Source organism: Tasmannia lanceolata, unplaced genomic scaffold (assembly GCF_043159265.1).
Source record: "Tasmannia lanceolata isolate RefF3 unplaced genomic scaffold, GAP_Taslan_0.1 ptg000023l, whole genome shotgun sequence".
NCBI lineage: Eukaryota > Viridiplantae > Streptophyta > Magnoliopsida > Canellales > Winteraceae > Tasmannia > Tasmannia lanceolata.
In genome coordinates, this window is record NW_027518700.1 from 26628633 (window position 1) to 26647400 (window position 18768).

The 18768-nt window shown below is 39.2% G+C and overlaps 1 protein-coding gene across 1 annotated transcript; it reads left to right on the forward strand.

Moving 5' to 3' along the window:
• Positions 1-12342: 12342 nt before the first annotated feature.
• Positions 12343-18513, forward strand: LOC143855971 (phosphoglycerate kinase 1, chloroplastic-like). Its single transcript, XM_077366014.1, has 3 exons — positions 12343-13051; positions 18197-18254; positions 18369-18513. Exons 1-3 carry the CDS (start codon positions 12343-12345, stop codon positions 18511-18513), a joined length of 912 nt encoding a protein of 303 aa, XP_077222129.1.
• The last annotated feature ends 255 nt before the right edge of the window (positions 18514-18768 follow it).

The window sequence follows — 18768 nt, forward strand, 5'->3', positions numbered from 1 at the left end:
AGTAACCTTCATGGTGTAGAGGGTATTTTGCCATTTTTAGAATCTTTACTCTAGACCGGTTAGGGTTTTAAAATAAATTAGAGATGAGGCTTTGATACCAATTGAAATAAACAAGAGGGGGGTGAATTGATTTTAACACTAAATTAGCCCTTTTGAAAATTAATTAGTGAACCCTAATTTGAATTTTCTTCTCTTAATTAGATTTTGGTTAGTTCAAATGAGATCAACACAAATAGAAATACCAAACCAAAATTAAGAATGAAAGTGCAAGAATAAGAAAGAACACACCGATATATAGTGGTTCGGGCAAAGCCCTACTCCACTCTTCTTAAGATCGTCCTTAAGGATTTCCACTATTGGAGACCTCCACGATGCCTGGCTCCGAGGCGATTACACTTCCAAGGGATATTAAATAAGGATGCCCTTACACCTTTACACCGACTCTCCTTCTTCGCCGAGTTCTAAGTGATGCTCCCTAGGGTATTAAGGAAGGATGATGTAAGCCCAAGGGTCTACTCTCCTATCTTGTTTTGATGATTCTAAACATAATTGATTGTGTTTTTGAATACTAATCAATTTGCTTTGAAGTGTTGTGTTTGAGATAGGATTGATCATTGAAGAAACCAACACACAACATGGTCATGCTTGGAGATATCCCATACAAGAGTCAAAGGAGCTAAGTGAAGCTCACCTCATCTCTCAAGCAAGCATACACAAGATGGAAGATCAATTGAAGACCAAGACTAAAGAGAAGTTGAAAGCTACATAGGTATCATTATACATCCTTTCTCTTTAGATTTCCAAGTCAAGGCAAAGTGTTTTCAAAATGTTTTTCAAAGAACACTTAAGAACTTAAAATGGATTAGTGAATGCTTATGTGGTGGACCAACATGTTGGGACCCTCATAAACATTCCAAAATAATCATAGGAGATGAGTTCCAAAAGCCAAAAATCAAACAAGAAATAAAATCTCAAAATATGTGGATTTTTAGGCTTCTCGGAACTCCGAGATTTTTTCTCGGAGCTCCGAGCTCGGAACTCCGAGAAATTTTCTCGGAACTCCGAGAAATGGTCCAGTAGAAAAATTCCATTTTCTGGCCGTTGTCTCGGAACTCCGAGAATATTTCTCGGAAGTCCGAGAATGGTTCTCGGAACTCCGAGAACCTTGCGACAGCTCAAAAAAAGAGCCGTTGGGTTTTGATTTAAAATTTGATTTTTGTTATCTACACCCCCAAACGGTCATATTTTGAGGAGAGACTATTTATACAATATCTAGAGGATTATTTCCTCTCTCTTGATTTTTGAAAAACCCTCTTAAGCACTCAAGCAAACTTGCAACCCTTTCAAGCTTAAGATTTTTGGTTTTTCCCAAACTTGCCTTTCACTTGTGAACCTATTGAGTTTGGATTTAGAGCTATCACTTGCAATCTTTGTTGAAGAGCAATCAAGGAACTACAAAGGGCATCAAGCTTTCAAGAAGAAGCCAAGCTATCAAATCTTCCATATCTTGTATAGGTGGCTAGGGCATTCCTTTTTTAATTCCCTAGAGAGCAACCGCTTAGAACTCGGCGGAGAAGGAGAGTCTTTGTAAAGGTGTAAGGGCATCCTTGTTTAATATCCCTTGGAATTGTAACCGCCTCGGAACCGGGCATCGTGGAGGTCTCCAATAGTGGAATCCCTCAAGTGCGACCTTGAGTAGAGTGGAGTAGGCCGTTGGCCGAACCACTATATATCGGTGTGTCATTTCTCACTCTTGCATTTCCATTATTGTTTGGCTTGGCATTTCACTTTGTTCTTTCAATTATATTTGCACTAACCAAATATTTAATTAAGTGAAGAAAAATTCCAATTAGGGTTTATAGATAATTTTCAAAAGGCCTAATATTGAGTTAAATTCAATTCACCCCCCCTCTTGAGTATTTCAATTAGTATCAGAGCCTCGTCTCTAATTTTTGAAAACCCTAACCGGTATAGAGTAAAGATTCTAAAATGGCAAACTACCCTCAACACCATGAAGGTTATTCAAACACTAGGCCACCCTATTTTGATGGAACAAACTATGGTTTTTGGAAAACCAAAATGAAAATCTTTTTAACCCAAGACTATCAAATGTGGAGAGCAATTAATAATGAATACATCTTACCCACAAGAAATTTAAATGATTGGACCGAAGTCGAACAACAAGCTTCGAATTATAATGCCAAAGCCATGAATTCTCTTATTTGTGCTCTATCTCCCGGAGAATTCAATAGAGTATCAAATTTGAATTCGGCTAAGGAAATTTGGGACACTTTAGAAGTCACCCATGAGGGAACCAATCAAGTAAAAGAATCTAAAATGAACCATCTTTTTCGGCAATACGAACTCTTTCAAATGACATCCGATGAAACAATTGCCGACATGTACACTAGATTCACCAATCTTGTAAATGGATTAAGGGGTCTTGGAAAACAATTTTCCAATAGAGATTTAGTGACTAAAATCCTTAGGTCCTTACCTTTGTCTTGGGAATCCAAAACCTCCGCAATCACCGAAGCCAAGGACATGAACACATTGAACCTAGATGAACTAATAGGGTCCTTGATCACCCATGAAATGATTTTCAAAACAAAAGCACCCGAAATCGAAACTAAAATCGAAAAAGGAAAAGGAATTGCTTTTGCTTGTAATGTAGGTGAAAATGAGGATGCAAAAGAAGACATGGAAGATGAAGTTGCCCTCCTAACAAGAAGGATCAAATTCTTGCAAAGGAACATGGGAGGGATGAGAAATAGAAGGACAAACCCTCCATTCAAGAAGAAAGAAGAACTCGGTGATGGATCTTCTCAACCACGATGTTACGGTTGCAAGAAGCTTGGACACATTCGCCCGGATTGTCCACTCAACAATGAACCCACTTCAAACAACCGCTTCAAGAGAAGAGAAGGCAAGAAAGGAATGACCGCCACGTGGGATGAAGAAATTGAAAGCGAAGGCGAACAAAATGATGGCGAAGATTGCTTGATAGCAAGGAACGTATGCTTCATGGCCTCAACAAACGACAACAATGAGGTAAACACTTTAAATGATGTTATTGTTCTAAAAGAAGTTCTTGATTCCCTACAAAATGCAAATGATGAACTTGAAATTCAATTTGATAAAATTGCATCACTTGAAAATTCTCTTGCTAACATGACAAAAGAATTTGGTTGGTTGAAAAAGGATCATGAATTTTTAGATGATAAGAATGAAAAATACAAAGTAGAAATTCATGAGTTAAATGCTTCTATCAAAATCTTAAATAAAAACCGACAAGAACTCTCAAATGAAAACAACAATCTAAAGCATGAAAATGGTAGATTATCTTTTGAGTATGATGAACTAAAGAAACTTTTTGAAAAATTTGAAAATAGTTCATTAAAATTGGATAGGCTTGTAAATCTTCAAAGAATGTCAAGTGACAAAAGTGGACTTGGACATAAATGGAACACCACAATATCCAACTATAAAACTAAACTTGAAAAGGTTTCTTCTAGCGGTACCAAAATTTGCTTTTATTGTGGTCTAGAAGGTCATTACAAGGTTGCTTGCTTACATGCTAAACAAGATAAGATTAAGTTGAACTCTAATGTGAAAACAAATGAACATAACAAGATTAGGAAGATTTGGGTACCTAAGGGATCTCACTTGCCTATTCATATGTAGGTATGCCTTAAAAGCCATAACAAGAAGAACACATGGTACCTTGATAGTGGATGCTCTAGACATATGACCGGAGACCTTACTCAATTCGCATCCCTATCGCTCAAGGATGGTGGAGACGTTACCTTTGGAGATGATAAGAAAGGAAAAGTCAAAGGTGAAGGCACCATAGGTAACTCTACCTCTCCCATACATGATGTACTATTTGTTGATGGCTTGTCCCATAATCTTATTAGCATTAGTCAATTATGTGATAATGGTTTTGAAGTTGTCTTCAATCCCGATAAATGCATTGTTAAAAATAAGATAGATGGAGTAGTCAAATTCATAGGTTCTAGAGACAATAACATTTGCACAATTGGATTAGATGATCTTAGACTCCAAAATGTAACTTGTCTTAATGCCATTAGTGAGGATTCTTGGCTATGGCATAGGAGGTTGGGTCATGCCGGAATGGATCTCATTTCGACCCTCTCCTCAAAAGAAAGTGTTAGAGGATTGCCTAAGTTCAAATTCATCAAGGATCACATTTGTAGAACTTGTCAATTAGGAAAACAATTGAAAAGCTCATTTGCACCTAAAAATATGATCTCAACTTCCTACCCCTTGGAGCTACTTCATATGGATCTTTTTGGACCAATGAAGACTAGTAGCCTAGGTGGAAAGAGGTACGTGTTTGTAGTTGTGGATGACTACTCACGATTCACATGGGTCATATTTCTAGCACACAAAGATGAAACTTATGAAAACTTCCTTTCATTGTGCAATCAAATACAAAATGAAAAAGGTGTTGCTATCTCATACATTAGAAGTGATCATGGAACTGAATTTGAAAATGTACATTTTGACACTTATTGTAATGAACATGGCATAAAACATAATTTTTCCGCACCTAGAACACCTCAACAAAATGGAGTAGTAGAAAGAAAGAATCGAACTCTCCAAGAAATGGCTAGAACTATGTTGCATGAAAATGATCTCCCTAGATATTTTTGGGCGGAAGCGGTTAGCACCGCTTGCTATATTATAAACAGGGTATATTTAAGGCCAATTTCTAAGAAAACACCTTATGAGCTTTGGAAAAACTTGAAACCAAATATAAGCTATTTTAAAGTGTTTGGATGTAAATGCTTCATTTTGAACATTAAAGATAATTTACACAAATTTGATAGGAAATCGGATGATGGAATATTCTTAGGGTATTCTTCTCATAGTAAGGCATATAGAGTATTTAATAGGAGAACCCTAGTAGTAGAAGAATCCATGCATGTGACATTTGATGAAAGAGAGCCAACACCACAAGAAATGCCACATGATGAGGATGAACCCATTGAACATCTTTTTCCAAAATTGAGTGCTCCTCCTCATGCATCAACAAGTCATACATTACCTAGTGAGGAAGTAGAAAATGAAAATGATGACTCATTACCTAGGGATAGGAGAACATTGGTAGATCATCCTGAATCCCAAATTTTAGGTGATGCCACATTGCCAGTAAGAACTAGATCATACTATCGTAGTGTGAGTAACAATTTGGCGTTCCTATCCGAATTAGAACCAAAATCCATCAAGGAAGCTGAAAAGGATGAATATTTGTTGATGGCTATGCAAGAAGAGCTAAGTCAATTCGAAAGGAACAAAGTGTGGAGGCTAGTGCCTAGACCTAGTGATCATCCAGTCATTGGCACGAGATGGGTGTATGGAAATAAATTGGATGAAAATGGAATTATCACTAGGAATAAAGCTAGGCTTGTAGCCCAAGGGTACAATCAGGAGGAAGGGATAGATTATGATGAGACATTTGCTCCTGTTGCCCGTATGGAGGCTATTAGGATACTTTTGGCATATGCATCTCATAAAGGATTTAAACTATATCAAATGGATGTCAAAAGTGCCTTCCTAAATGGCTATATCCAAGAGGAAGTGTATGTTGAGCAACCTCCAGGTTTTGAAGACTTCAAACATCCAAATCATGTCTTCAGGCTTGATAAAGCTTTATATGGATTAAAGCAAGCTCCTAGAGCTTGGTATGAGAGGCTTTGCACTTTCTTAGTTGAAAAGGGATTCGAGATGGGAAAGGTGGATAAAACCTTATTTATCAAAAGAGAAAATCATGATATCCTCCTTGTCCAAATCTATGTGGATGATACCATCTGTGGCTCAACTAATCAAAAATTGTGTGATGAATTTGCAACCTTAATGAAAAATGAATTTGAAATGAGCATGATGGGAGAGTTAACCTACTTCTTAGGACTCCAAATTAAACAATACAAAAATGGAATATTTTTAAATCAAGAAAAATATACAAAGGAGTTATTAAAGAAGTATGGCATGGATAGCAGTAAGACATCAAGAATTCCCATGAGTACTACTGCTAAGCTAGAAAAAGATGAATTTGGCAAATTTGTGGATCAGAAATTGTATAGGGGTATGATAGGTAGTTTGCTCTATTTGACAGCCAGCAGACCAGACATTATATTTACTGTATGTCTCTGTGCTCGATTTCAATCGGATCCTAAAGAATCTCACCTATCAGCAGTTAAGAAGATCTTCAAGTACTTAAGAGGAACTCAAAGTCTAGGACTGTGGTATGAAAGATCATCTTCCTTCACTCTCATCGGATATTCAGATGCAGACTTTGCTGGATGTAGAGTAGATAGGAAAAGCACTAGTGGGACTTGCCAATTCTTGGGTAAATCACTTGTTTCATGGTTTAGTAAGAAGCAAAATTCAGTAGCTCTGTCCACAACAGAAGCAGAATATGTGGCAGCTGGAGCATGCTGTGCTCAAGTCCTATGGATGAAAAGCACATTGATGGACTATGCAATCAAAATGGAAAATATTCTCATCCAATGTGACAATACTAGTGCTATATGCTTAACAAAGAACCCCATACAACACTCAAGAACAAAACACATTGAGATTAGGCACCACTTCATCAGAGATCACTCACAAAAAGGGGATATTTGCTTAAAATATATCAACACTGAAGATCAATTAGCGGATATCTTTACAAAACCCCTTAGTGATGATAGAATTTGTTATATCCGAAGTGCCTTAAACTTTTGGAGTGCGGATCAAATCAAAGAAATTGCCAAATAAATACTTTGTGCCTTTAACCAGCTTATCTATATAGTAGTTATATATATAATCTTTGTTTGGTAGTATCTGCATGAATGAGATGTCAAATTTTTTAATCTTAAAAATCACTCAATTGATATTCTTAGCCTTCTTAGTTTTTCTAAGTTGGAGAGGTATCTTCACTTTAATTAAAATACCTAACATCTTGACATATGTCAACATCTCGATCATGAACAGGTATATGTGCATTACTTGGTTATATATTTTTATACCATAAGCATTGATTTAGGGGGAGTTATCCACTCCTAAATTATTTTTTTTCACCCTTTCTGTCGATGACAAAAGGGGGAGAAGTTTGAAATTGATTATCTATTCAATTGACTATATGCACCACTTGCTTATAACTTGTATCATTTATATGTGTGCATATATTGAGGGGGAGTTCCAGTATTCACTTGCCTACTATGTCACTCCACACACACCTCATAATCAATTTTGTTTGTCATCATCAAAAAGGGGGAGATTGTAAGCCCAAGGGTCTACTCTCCTATCTTGTTTTGATGATTCTAAACATAATTGATTGTGTTTTTGAATACTAATCAATTTGCTTTGAAGTGTTGTGTTTGAGATAGGATTGATCATTGAAGAAACCAACACACAACATGGTCATGCTTGGAGATATCCCATACAAGAGTCAAAGGAGCTAAGTGAAGCTCACCTCATCTCTCAAGCAAGCATACACAAGATGGAAGATCAATTGAAGACCAAGACTAAAGAGAAGTTGAAAGCTACATAGGTATCATTATACATCCTTTCTCTTTAGATTTCCAAGTCAAGGCAAAGTGTTTTCAAAATGTTTTTCAAAGAACACTTAAGAACTTAAAATGGATTAGTGAATGCTTATGTGGTGGACCAACATGTTGGGACCCTCATAAACATTCCAAAATAATCATAGGAGATGAGTTCCAAAAGCCAAAAATCAAACAAGAAATAAAATCTCAAAATATGTGGATTTTTAGGCTTCTCGGAACTCCGAGATTTTTTCTCGGAGCTCCGAGCTCGGAACTCCGAGAGTTCCCTCGGAACTCCGAGAAAAGGTCCAGTAGCGTCTGGATATTTTCTCGGAACTCCGAGAAATGGTCCAGTAGAAAAATTCCATTTTCTGGCCGTTGTCTCGGAACTCCGAGAATATTTCTCGGAACTCCGAGAATTCTCGGAACTCCGAGAATGGTTCTCGGAACTCCCAGAACCTTGCGACAGCTCAAAAAAAGAGCCGTTGGGTTTTGATTTAAAATTTGATTTTTGTTATCTACACCCCCAAACGGTCATATTTTGAGGAGAGACTATTTATACAATATCTAGAGGATTATTTCCTCTCTCTTGATTTTTGAAAAACCCTCTTAAGCACTCAAGCAAACTTGCAACCCTTTCAAGCTTAAGATTTTTGGTTTTTCCCAAACTTGCCTTTCACTTGTGAACCTATTGAGTTTGGATTTAGAGCTATCACTTGCAATCTTTGTTGAAGAGCAATCAAGGAACTACAAAGGGCATCAAGCTTTCAAGAAGAAGCCAAGCTATCAAATCTTCCATATCTTGTATAGGTGGCTAGGGCATTCTTTTTTTAATTCCCTAGAGAGCAACCGCTTAGAACTCGGCGGAGAAGGAGAGTCTTTGTAAAGGTGTAAGGGCATCCTTGTTTAATATCCCTTGGAATTGTAACCGCCTCGGAGCCGGGCATCGTGGAGGTCTCCAATAGTGGAATCCCTCAAGTGCGACCTTGAGTAGAGTGGAGTAGGCCGTTGGCCGAACCACTATATATCGGTGTGTCATTTCTCACTCTTGCATTTCCATTATTGTTTGGCTTGGCATTTCACTTTGTTCTTTCAATTATATTTGCACTAACCAAATATTTAATTAAGTGAAGAAAAATTCCAATTAGGGTTTATAGATAATTTTCAAAAGGCCTAATATTGAGTTAAATTCAATTCACCCCCCCTCTTGAGTATTTCAGATGACCTAGCCACCTTTACAAGAAATTGAAGATAAATAGCTTGGCTTCTTCTTGAAAGCTTGATGCTCTTTGAAGTCCCTTGATTGCTCTTCAATAGTGATTGCAAGTGAAAGCTCTAAATCCAAACTCAATAGATTTGCAAGTGCAAGGCAAGTTTGGGAAAAATAAAATCTTAAGCTTGAAAGGGTTGCAAGGTTACTTGAATGCTTAAGAGGGTTTTTCAAAATGTTCAAGAGAGGAAAATAATCCTCTTGAGGGTGTATATATATCCTCTTGCTAAAATATGACCGTTTGGGATTAAGAAAATCAAAAAACAATTTTTAAATTAAAGCCCAACGGCTATATTTTGGTCTGTCACGAGGTTCTCGGAGCTCCGAGAAATTCTCGGAGTTCCGAGAGAACGGCCAGAAGATGAGAATTTCTACTGGAGCATTTCTCGGAGTTCCGAGCTCGGAGCTCTGAGAAAAATCTCGGAGTTCCGAGAAGCCTAAAAATCAGCAGATTTTGTGTTTTTATTGCTTGTTTGATTTTTGGCTTTTGGAACTCAACTCCTATGATAATTTTGGAATGTTTATGAGGGTCCCAACATGTTGGTCCACCACATAACCATTCACTAATCCATTTTAAGTTCTTAAGTGTGTTTGAAAAAAAACTCTTTTAAAACACTTTGCTGTGACTTGGAATTCTAAAGAGAATGGATGTACAATGATACCTATGTAACCTTCAACTTCTCTTTAGTCTTGGTCTTCAATTGATCTTCCATCTTTTGTATGCTTGTTTGAGAGATGATGTGAGCTCCACTTAGCTCATTTGACTCTTGGGTTGGTACGTCTTCAAGCATGACCATGTAGTGGTTGGTTTCTTCAATTGATCAATCATATCTTAAACACAACACTTCAAGGCAAATTGATTAGTATTCAATAACACAATCAATTATGTTTAGAATCATCAAAACAAGATAGGAGAGAGGACCCTTGGGCTTACACTTTTGCCTAAGCCGACCTTTCTGGTTTTCAACTTAGTAGGGGAATGATCTTAAATTTTGCCTAGACCACCCTTTCAGGTTTTCAGTCTAGCAGATCTTCAAACGCCGTTCTTTTTTTTTCTTTTTCACTTTTTGTGTTTCAGGACCTAGATCATTAATTCTGAACACCGGAAGGACTTTATAGGTAGGATAGGGCTTTTCAAAGAATGGCTTAGCTTCAATGCCCCCAGTTTTGAGGATGAAACTTGAATTTGCCTGAATTTCTATTAATCTTCAGTCTTGATACCGGCTGTAGCCTTCTTATAATGATTCTCTTACCGTGACCAAGTCACCTCTTCGGGGTTTTTAACTTGGCGGACCGTGTTAGCCTTAACTTTTGCCTGAACTACCTTTCTAGGTTTTCGATCCAGTAGGCTATCCCCTTAGCTTTTGCCTAAGCCACCCTTTCGGGTTTTCAACTTCGTAGGGGAATGATCTTAAATTTTGCCTAGACCGCTGTAGACACCCCATTTTGACCGAACCCAAGTTCGCTGTGTTTGTGCGATACCTCGTCAAATCACCGAGTGGGGCTCCCAAATTACACCCTAAGGTAGCTTAGTGAACGGTGTCTCATTTCGTCGAGATCCGAGCGTGTTCGCTTAGTGAACGAGCCAGGACAGCGTGCGTAGTGCGAATCTAAATGGGGGGTGATTTATCCTAGAATGGGCAGAGCAGAGTTGTAATAAGACAAAAGTGACGGGCGCGCCTTATCAAACCGCGCGCCCATCAATTTTGGGGTGTGCCAATATCAGTAGCTTTTTTTATGGTATAAGAAAACAACATTAAAAAAAGAGAGGAGGAAAATCATTTTCGTAAAGCAGAGAAGAGGGAGAGAGCAGCAACGGAGATCTGAGAGGGAGAAGATTCTCTTCTCCGGCCCCATTCCTTGCCGGAATCCGTCCAACCTCCGCCCACTCCTACTATTAGATCTACCTCCTTTGCCCCACTCACATCTGATTCCGGTCATTTTTCCAGCTAGGGGAAATATTCATCTTCGTCTAAAGCTTCAGAGAGAGAGAGAGAGTGTGAGAGACAGAGAGAGAGAGATTGCAGAGAGAGGGAGGGTTTTCTTCTCCTCCGGCAACGGTGCCGGAGCTCTGATCACACCGAGAAATCCTAGATCTGAGATCTGAGATATGAGAAGAGAGATAGAGATCTGAGATCTGAGAAGAGAGAAAGAGGGAGAGCTCATTTGTCTTGAAAAAATCCGAGAGAGAGAGAGAGACGGTTTTCTTTGCGGACCTTCTTCTCCGACGGATTCCCGGAGCTCCGGCCATCAATTTCCGAAAGCTCATCCGCCGGTATTTCTTTCATTCATCACCAATCATACCGCCTCCTCTTTTACTCCAATCTCAAACCCTATCTTCTTTTTTCTATTTTTCCTCCGATCCATTCTTTCCGGCGAATCTGCCGGAGCTCCGGTTAAATTCCGATCATCTGATTTTATATTCCTCCTCTGTTGATCTTCCATTTCTATTTCATTACACCCTCTTCAAGTGCCTTAAACCCTAATCTCATCCCTTTTACCTTGATAAAAGCCATTAAGCCACTAAAACCTATCTTTTATTCTCCTCTATCTGTTCCGATTAAGCTCGGATAGCGCATTCTGGCTTTAGATTTGATTATTCAAAGAATTCTGAGCAAGCTGAGAAAGATCAGAGGCTGAAGAGTTAAAGATTTGGAAGCATTTCAAAGTAATTTTGAAGGCGGAATAGGTATTTTCCTCATCGTTCTTTCATTTTACTATCTGATGCATGTGTTAATTCATTGCTGTGGAAAATGAGTTTTGATTTTCTTTAATTCTATGAGTCATTTTTTATATCTGGTTGAATTTCGAGCTTTAATGGTTGAAATACGAGTGGAATTTGGTTCCCCATAGACAGGAACTCATGGGTCATCTCAGTTGGCTGTAATGCTTGAGAAAATAAGTGGGAATAATTGTGATGTGATCATTGTTGGGAATGTAGCATGTAAAGCTATTATGGCGACTGTAAGTTCTCTTTCAGCTTATAATATAGTTGAGAGTGCTTCAGTTATATGGGAATTTCTTTCAGGAAGAACAGTTCATGGTGTTGCAGCTTTAGATAGAGCATACCCGATTGAGCTTGACTGGAATGCTATTTTGGCCGATTCAACTCAGCCTTTAATAGTTGATATTGAAAGTGCAAGGATAGATGAGTCATGGATCACTCCTTCATAATTCAAGCTTCCTTCATCAATTTCATCCTCCTATAAATTTAATCAATGTGGCTTCCACAGCGACCATGCATATATTCTGGAAAGATTACTTCAAGTCAGGGTTCTAGAGATTATCAAGGGAGGTATGGTTTCTGTCGTGTTCAATTTAGGGTCTTGCGCAGGCATACGATACATTCTTGTCCCAAATTTTCAGATGGAACTGAGACCAAAATCTGCGATGGAGAATCAAATACCTTTCTGCATAAAGCAGTAGACCTGCAGTCAGTAAATAGGGCCCTTCATACCATCCAGTATATATATAGTGCTGGTGCCAAAGTCCTTATAACCAGTAATTGGGGTCTATCAGATGGCACAATGCTTCTCTCAGCACAGCGTGTTGCAGGCACTTTGTATTTCAGATTATCTATCATCAGTTCTCCAGCTAAAAGTGGTACCGACAACTGGCATTTCTGGTTACACGGAATCTAAGTTCCGAGAGCTTGAGAAGGCTGATGTTCTGCTTCTTGATAATCTTTCACAGTTTAGAGAAGAAGCTGCCAATTGTACAAAATTTTCTAAGAAATTGTTATTAGGAGTCGATATCTTTGTTAATGACACTTTCTCCCGATCGCATAAGATGCTTGCGTCAGCTGTTGGTGTTGCTCGCTCTTGCTATGCCTCTGTTGCTGGGTTCTGCTTTGAGGCAGAGTTGTCTCAATTAATGGAGGTCACAAAGACTGCTAGACAACCATATATTTCGATTATTGGAGGTGGTAGACTCGCAGAAAAGGCAGCTGCCTTGTGTTATTTAGGTTCTAAATGTGACAGACTGGTGTTTGTTGGTAGGATGGCATTTCCAATAATGCATGCTTTAGGGATGCCTGTTTCTTTAAGTTTTGTGGAGCATGGAGCGATTAGAGACGCTTTAGAAATTATTCAGCTAGCAAAGAGCAGGAGCATACCAATTCTATTTCTGAAGGATTTTTGGTGCATGAATGATTCCCTTCCGAAACTATTAGATATATTCCCTTCTGATGGGATCATAAGTGGTTGGACACCTGTTAATCTTAGGCCAAGTTCTTGGAGTGAAATATTTTCTGTACTCTCGAAGTCCAAAGTGAGAAAATTTTATGGATCGGTCCAGTAGAAATTAGACCCCTAATAGGAGACATGCTTTGTCTCATTAGGCCTTGCTCCTTTGGAGTCAAGCCTCATTTAGAGCCTACCCTCAGGGAGGTTGCCTTGATTTTGACAGATAGTTTACTCATAGGAGGCATGCCTTGCCTCATTTATGGAGCCCCCATTTGGAGACAAGTCTTGTCTCATTTAGAGAGAGTTCCTTTTAGGAGGCTTACTGAGCCTAATGTTAGAGTCCCCCCTTTTTTCGGGAGCGAGTCTTTGATTCCTTTGTCTTTTTAGAAGCATTCTTTAGAGAGTCTTTGACTAATTCGTCCTTTGGATGATATTGTTAGAGAGTCTTTGACTCACTCGTCCTTCGGATGATATTATTAGAGAGTAGTTGACTCACTCGTCCTTTGGATGGCATTGCTAGAGAGTCATTGACTCACTCATCCTTTAGATAGTGTTATTAGAGAGTCTTTGACTCAGTTGTCTTTATTGGTCTTGCTAGAGAGTCTTTGACTCATTTGTTTTTCTTAGCGATGTTATTAGAGAGTCCTTAACTCATTTGTCATTTTAGGAGTGTTATTCAAGAGTCTTTGATTCATTTACCTTCGCTTTTGGTAGTGTTTTTAGAGGGAGTTTCTCTTTAGTTTTGGTGTCTTTTCTCTTCTTTGGAGACTAGCACAGTCTCATTAGAGCTTTGCCCCTTGATGTCCTTTTATTTCTTTGTCTTTGGCATTAGTTTACCGGGTTTAGGGGTTTCCCCTATTCATCCTAGGGTTGGGCCCTAGGGTGTTGATTTGAGTATTCCCTTAGGTCTTTGACCAAAAGGGTGAAAGCAGTTAAAAAATCAGAAAAACATCTAAAACATCTTTAAAATCCAAAAAACATTGGAGCATTTAAAACTCAAAACATTAGAAATTTAAAACATAAAAAACATTTGAAAACCTTAAAAAAAATCTAAAGTGTTGAGTGTTTTAGAAGTAGTAATTAGGAGAGTTCGTTTCGAACTACGTTGGCTTGATCCTCTTCCACGAGGTACGTAGTGCAGCTTGGGATCCATATCTCAAGTCCAGCCAAATTTTTTGTAAATAATGTTTTAAACTCTCTTCAAAAAACCTTTAAAATCATGTTTTCAAAAGATCTTCCTCTAAAGTTAGGAGTTTCTCCTAGATAGTGAGTTTTAGAGTTAGGATTTTCTTTTTGATAGGGTGTTTGATTGTTTGTTTGTTGTGTGCTTGTTTTAGAGTTAGGGGTTTGTCCTAGAGTTGTAGGAACACCTCCGTCCGGTCAGTCGGCGATCCACATCGCCAAGTGATGACTAGAGTAGGATACGCTAGTCCACCCTTGGTTTTCCTTAGAAGAAACAGCCTAGTTACACATAGGTTGTAGGAATCATCTGCAATAGCTTAGGGCTAATCTGCATTTAGTTAGGGCATATAGGGTGTCCTAAAATCCACAATTCACTGGAATTTAAATAATCATACAAGAAAATTTAATAACTAGTCCGGTCTTTTAGATCGCGTCAAGGATAGAGGGCTAGGTATCTTAGGCATCATAGCTTAGAATAGGCACGAAGAACTACGTTGCCTTGATTCTCGTGGAGGCGGGGATACGTAGGCTTCTTTGGATGAATACCAGACCATCCGAGGACTCGGGTAAATCATTTAGAGTCTTAGGATTTGTTTTTTTGTTATTGTGTGTTTTGATATGTTTTCTTACTTTCTCATATTGATCCTATACCTTTAGCTATAGCTTGCATGTGTTTGCACATCAGAACTTAGACACCCATTAGGCATGTCACTCATAACCTAGTTATGCTTAGGTGACACATCTTTCATTTTATTGTATGTGTGCTTATTATCTTTATCCTCAGGAAATGCATGCTTAGGTAGACGACTCCTGAGGATTGTTCCCATTTCACATGATTTTTACCCAAACTTCTTTGGAGTTAATGAAAATGGCATAAGAGACCAAGTGCTTGCACTCAGACGAATTGGGGGTGCTCTCAAACCTTTTCCATTCGTAACCAGGCACGAACCCATATATATTTCTGGTTATCCATTGCACAGAGGATTTGATTTTAGGGTTCCATGGCATATCCATGGATGGCGACTTTGAGTTTATTTTAGGTATGTATGGGTTTCGAGCCTTGGCTCCGGATCAAGACATATCTCTTTCTTTTTATATCGCCACTCGTGCTATGCTATGAGGGTGGCATTCGTTTTGAGAGTTCCTTGGTAGAGCTCTCCTTCACACGTGGATGATCCAGAGGGTGTTAGGGACCCGTTCCTTCACTCGCCTATCTCGGATCAGGGTCCACAACCGCCCTTTCAGGTTTTCAGTCTAGCAGATCTTCAAACTCCGTTCTTTTTTTTTCTTTTTCACTTTTTGTGTTTCGGGACCTAGATCATTAATTCTGAACACCGGAAGGACTTTATAGGTAGGATAGGGCTTTTCAAAGAATGACTTAAGGTTCAACAAAGATTTCGACCGAACCTATGAACAGGTTGCCTACGTATCCCAAGGTAGGAATCAGGTCGTGCGTAGTTGAAGGCGAATGCCCCTAGTTTGAAAATAAATTGTTTGAAGGTTAATTGATTTTTCTTTCTTTCTTTCTTTCTTTCTTGAATGATTGACTTCTCTTCTTTTGGAATTTGTCCCTCTTTTTTTCTGGAACGATTGAATTTCTTTTCTTTTTTTGAATCGACTGAACTCGGTTTAACCGAGCTGCCTACATACCCCAGTGTAGGGATCAGGTCTCGCGTAGTTCAGGGCCGATGCCCCTAGTTTGATGAGTTTTCAAGAAAATTTCATTCAGGCTCAAGGGGTTTCCAAACCAGTATTCTATTGACACTAGGTTATGATTTTGGGATTTATTCGGCCAAAGGAGGCCTCCCGATGTTCAGATTGGGAATCGATCTAGGTTACTAGAGTTCCTCTGGTACTTTTTTTTTTCGGAGTTCGACGGTATTTTTCGGTAAGAGATAATGATTCTTCTTCCTTCTGGATATTGATAAGTACTTTGACTTTGAGGGTGCGTACTTGTTTTTGGACATCATTTCATCCTTGAATCGGTGGCCCTTGATATTTTAATGATCGCTCTGAGATGATTGATCTTGCACTTTTCATATTGAATTTGATGGCTTTACATTGTCACTGGTGAAACCTGTGACCGGGGCCATTGACTGGAGATATGGAAGTTGTTTCGAATTCATGCCTCTTGATAGCATGCGATATTCACTTCATTCTTTCTTGAACCTTCTATCTGGGTCTTTCTCCTGGCATTAATGGTAGCGCTTACTGGACCATCTCTTTATTCTCAAAATAGGTTTATCAATTCTTCACATTCTTCAGAGGGTAATGTATTTTCAATTGGCATTCACTGAATCAAAGTTTCAGTGCTAGTGTTTATCACTTCAATTTCATCTTTGAAAGGCTCGGATTGGCGCTCCTCCTCTTGTTCGAGTAATTGCTATGACTCAAGTGGAGTTTCGTCAATTTTGTCCCCATTTGAGGAGAGAGTCTTACTTCAAGATCAGAAGCATACTTAAGAAACAGACACAAATGAACTATTGGGACTGAAATTTTATTTAAAGAAAAAGCTATTACATCTGACGACCTATCCTGAACATGCTCAGGATTCACAACTCTAAATAAAAAGAAAAGCAAAAGATAACTTGCCTGGACTAGGCATTGACCTTGAACTGTAAGACCGGACTCAACAATTGTACTGACCATGATGATTGACTCAACATAAAATAGTAAATGACTAAAACTTTAACCGCTGCAACTGTCTAGCTTTGGAGGCTCGGCGAAGGCTGGTTCACATCAGGATAGCAGCTACTAGAACATATTCACTATCTGTATCTTCTTCTTCTTCAAAAGGATCTGACCCAGACGTTCAGAGGTAGGTTCTAAGGCACAGATAAGAGTTAGAGGATCAAAATTTGGGTCTCATATGGTTATAGCATTGACAGCAGCAGCAGGGTTTGCATGACCAGGTAATGGGTTATTGGTAGCATTGGGTCTTGGCTCGAACACAAGGCCTCTATTGTCGAGCAGCCTCTGGATTCTGAATTTTAGGACAATGCAATTATCAGTGAGATAGGCAGAATTTCTATGGTATTCGCAGTGTTGATCTACTCGCCAATTTGCTGGCAAAGGATTGGGAGGAGCCCTAATATCGGGTAGGGTTATGCCACCTGAAGCTAGACACTCCTTGAGTATCTCAGATGGTGGAAGAGGGAGAGGGGTAAATTCTGTCTGGGCCAGTGGTCGAGGTGCGGCAGCAGGTTGGGTATAGTCCATCACCATGGGGTTCTGAGGTTTTGGAGGCTGAGGCTTGGAGCGGGAAAGGTTATTAATTTCAGCTGATGGAAGCTTCCTGAATTCTCTGGTATTCGGGTTACTTCGGTTAAATACTCCTTCAGCCATAGCTTCCTCAATCTGTGTGCCTGCTACGATGAAGTGTTTGAAATCCGGATAATATTGGAGAGACATGTGATATTGGAGTTGAAAGGATATATTCTTCATAATCATCTGGACATGTTCTTCTTCAGAAGGGCGCTCCATCATCTGTGGTGCTAACCTTCTCCATCTTTTCACAAAAGTTAGGAAAGACTCCTTCGTATCTTGTTGGGTCCTCTCCAGATCTTTTCTGGTGATCTCGGTGCCATCATCATACTTGAACTGTTTGATAAATTGTTCCCCTATGTCTTTCCATGTCTTATAACGGGTTTTGTCTAAGACCATGAACCATCTTCTAGTAACTTTAGTGAGGGAAACAGGGAATAGTTGGGCCATTTGCTCGGGAGATAGGCCTTGAGGCTGACACATGATGGTAAACATCTGCAAGTGAGTGACGGGACAACCAATGCCGTCGTATTTGTCGAAGTCTGGCATCTGGAAGTTTGCCGGGAGACGGATTTCAGGGAACGTAAGGTCACTCGGATTGAAACCTCCTTGATCTTGACATTGCATATCTTGAACCTGCTTGGTAAGACTGTCCATTTTTTTCATAACCGACCTATCAACCATCGATTGAGGAAGTTTACTGTGATCTTCGTTGTACTATTTTTTCTCAAACTCTTCTTCAGTTTTATCTGGGATAGGGATGAACGTTGGATGGGCTGGTGCTGCAGAAGTAGCTATATGGTGCATGGGCTCTTTACCTTTAGAACTGGAAGGCGATGGCCCGAGTTTCTCAACATGTTGGGCTTTGATGGCCTGATTTTCATCTTTGATCTCTTGTAATTGCTGGAGAACTAGGGTAAGAGTTTCAGCAACAGTAGCGAGCAGAGGATTCTCTTGGTTTTCTGCCATGGGGGAGGAGAAAGAAGGGGACGCCGGAGTTCTCACAGAGAGTGGTGGAGAGACAGATTTCCTCTCCAACAGTGAAGAAGTCCGAACCTAAGGAGTGGTAGACTTAGCTATGGTGCCAACATCCTGTCATGGAAATAATGAACACGAGGTATATGAGCTTGACATTCATGGAGTGTTTCTTCTCAATGACTGAAAAAGATTATTGCGTAAGCAAGTAATTGGGACAATAAGATGAATCCTAAAGGACCAAAACATGACAATTATGACAAAATCATATAAGGAAATGCCCCTAGTTCAAGGATCATGAGAGTGAACTCTAAAGGACTTAGCAAAATATTCTTGAAAA

What these genes read in the sequence shown, in the direction of transcription:
- LOC143855971 (XM_077366014.1), top strand. Translation starts at nt 12,343, where the DNA reads ATGGCACAATGCTTCTCTCAGCACAGCGTGTTGCAGGCACTTTGTATT. An exon ending in ACCTGTTAATCTTAGGCCAA is followed by an intron (nt 13,052 to 18,196) that starts GTTCTTGGAGTG and finishes ACTCTTCTTCAG; the next exon opens with TTTTATCTGGGATAGGGATG. An exon ending in GCTGCAGAAGTAGCTATATG is followed by an intron (nt 18,255 to 18,368) that starts GTGCATGGGCTC and finishes CTGGAGAACTAG; the next exon opens with GGTAAGAGTTTCAGCAACAG.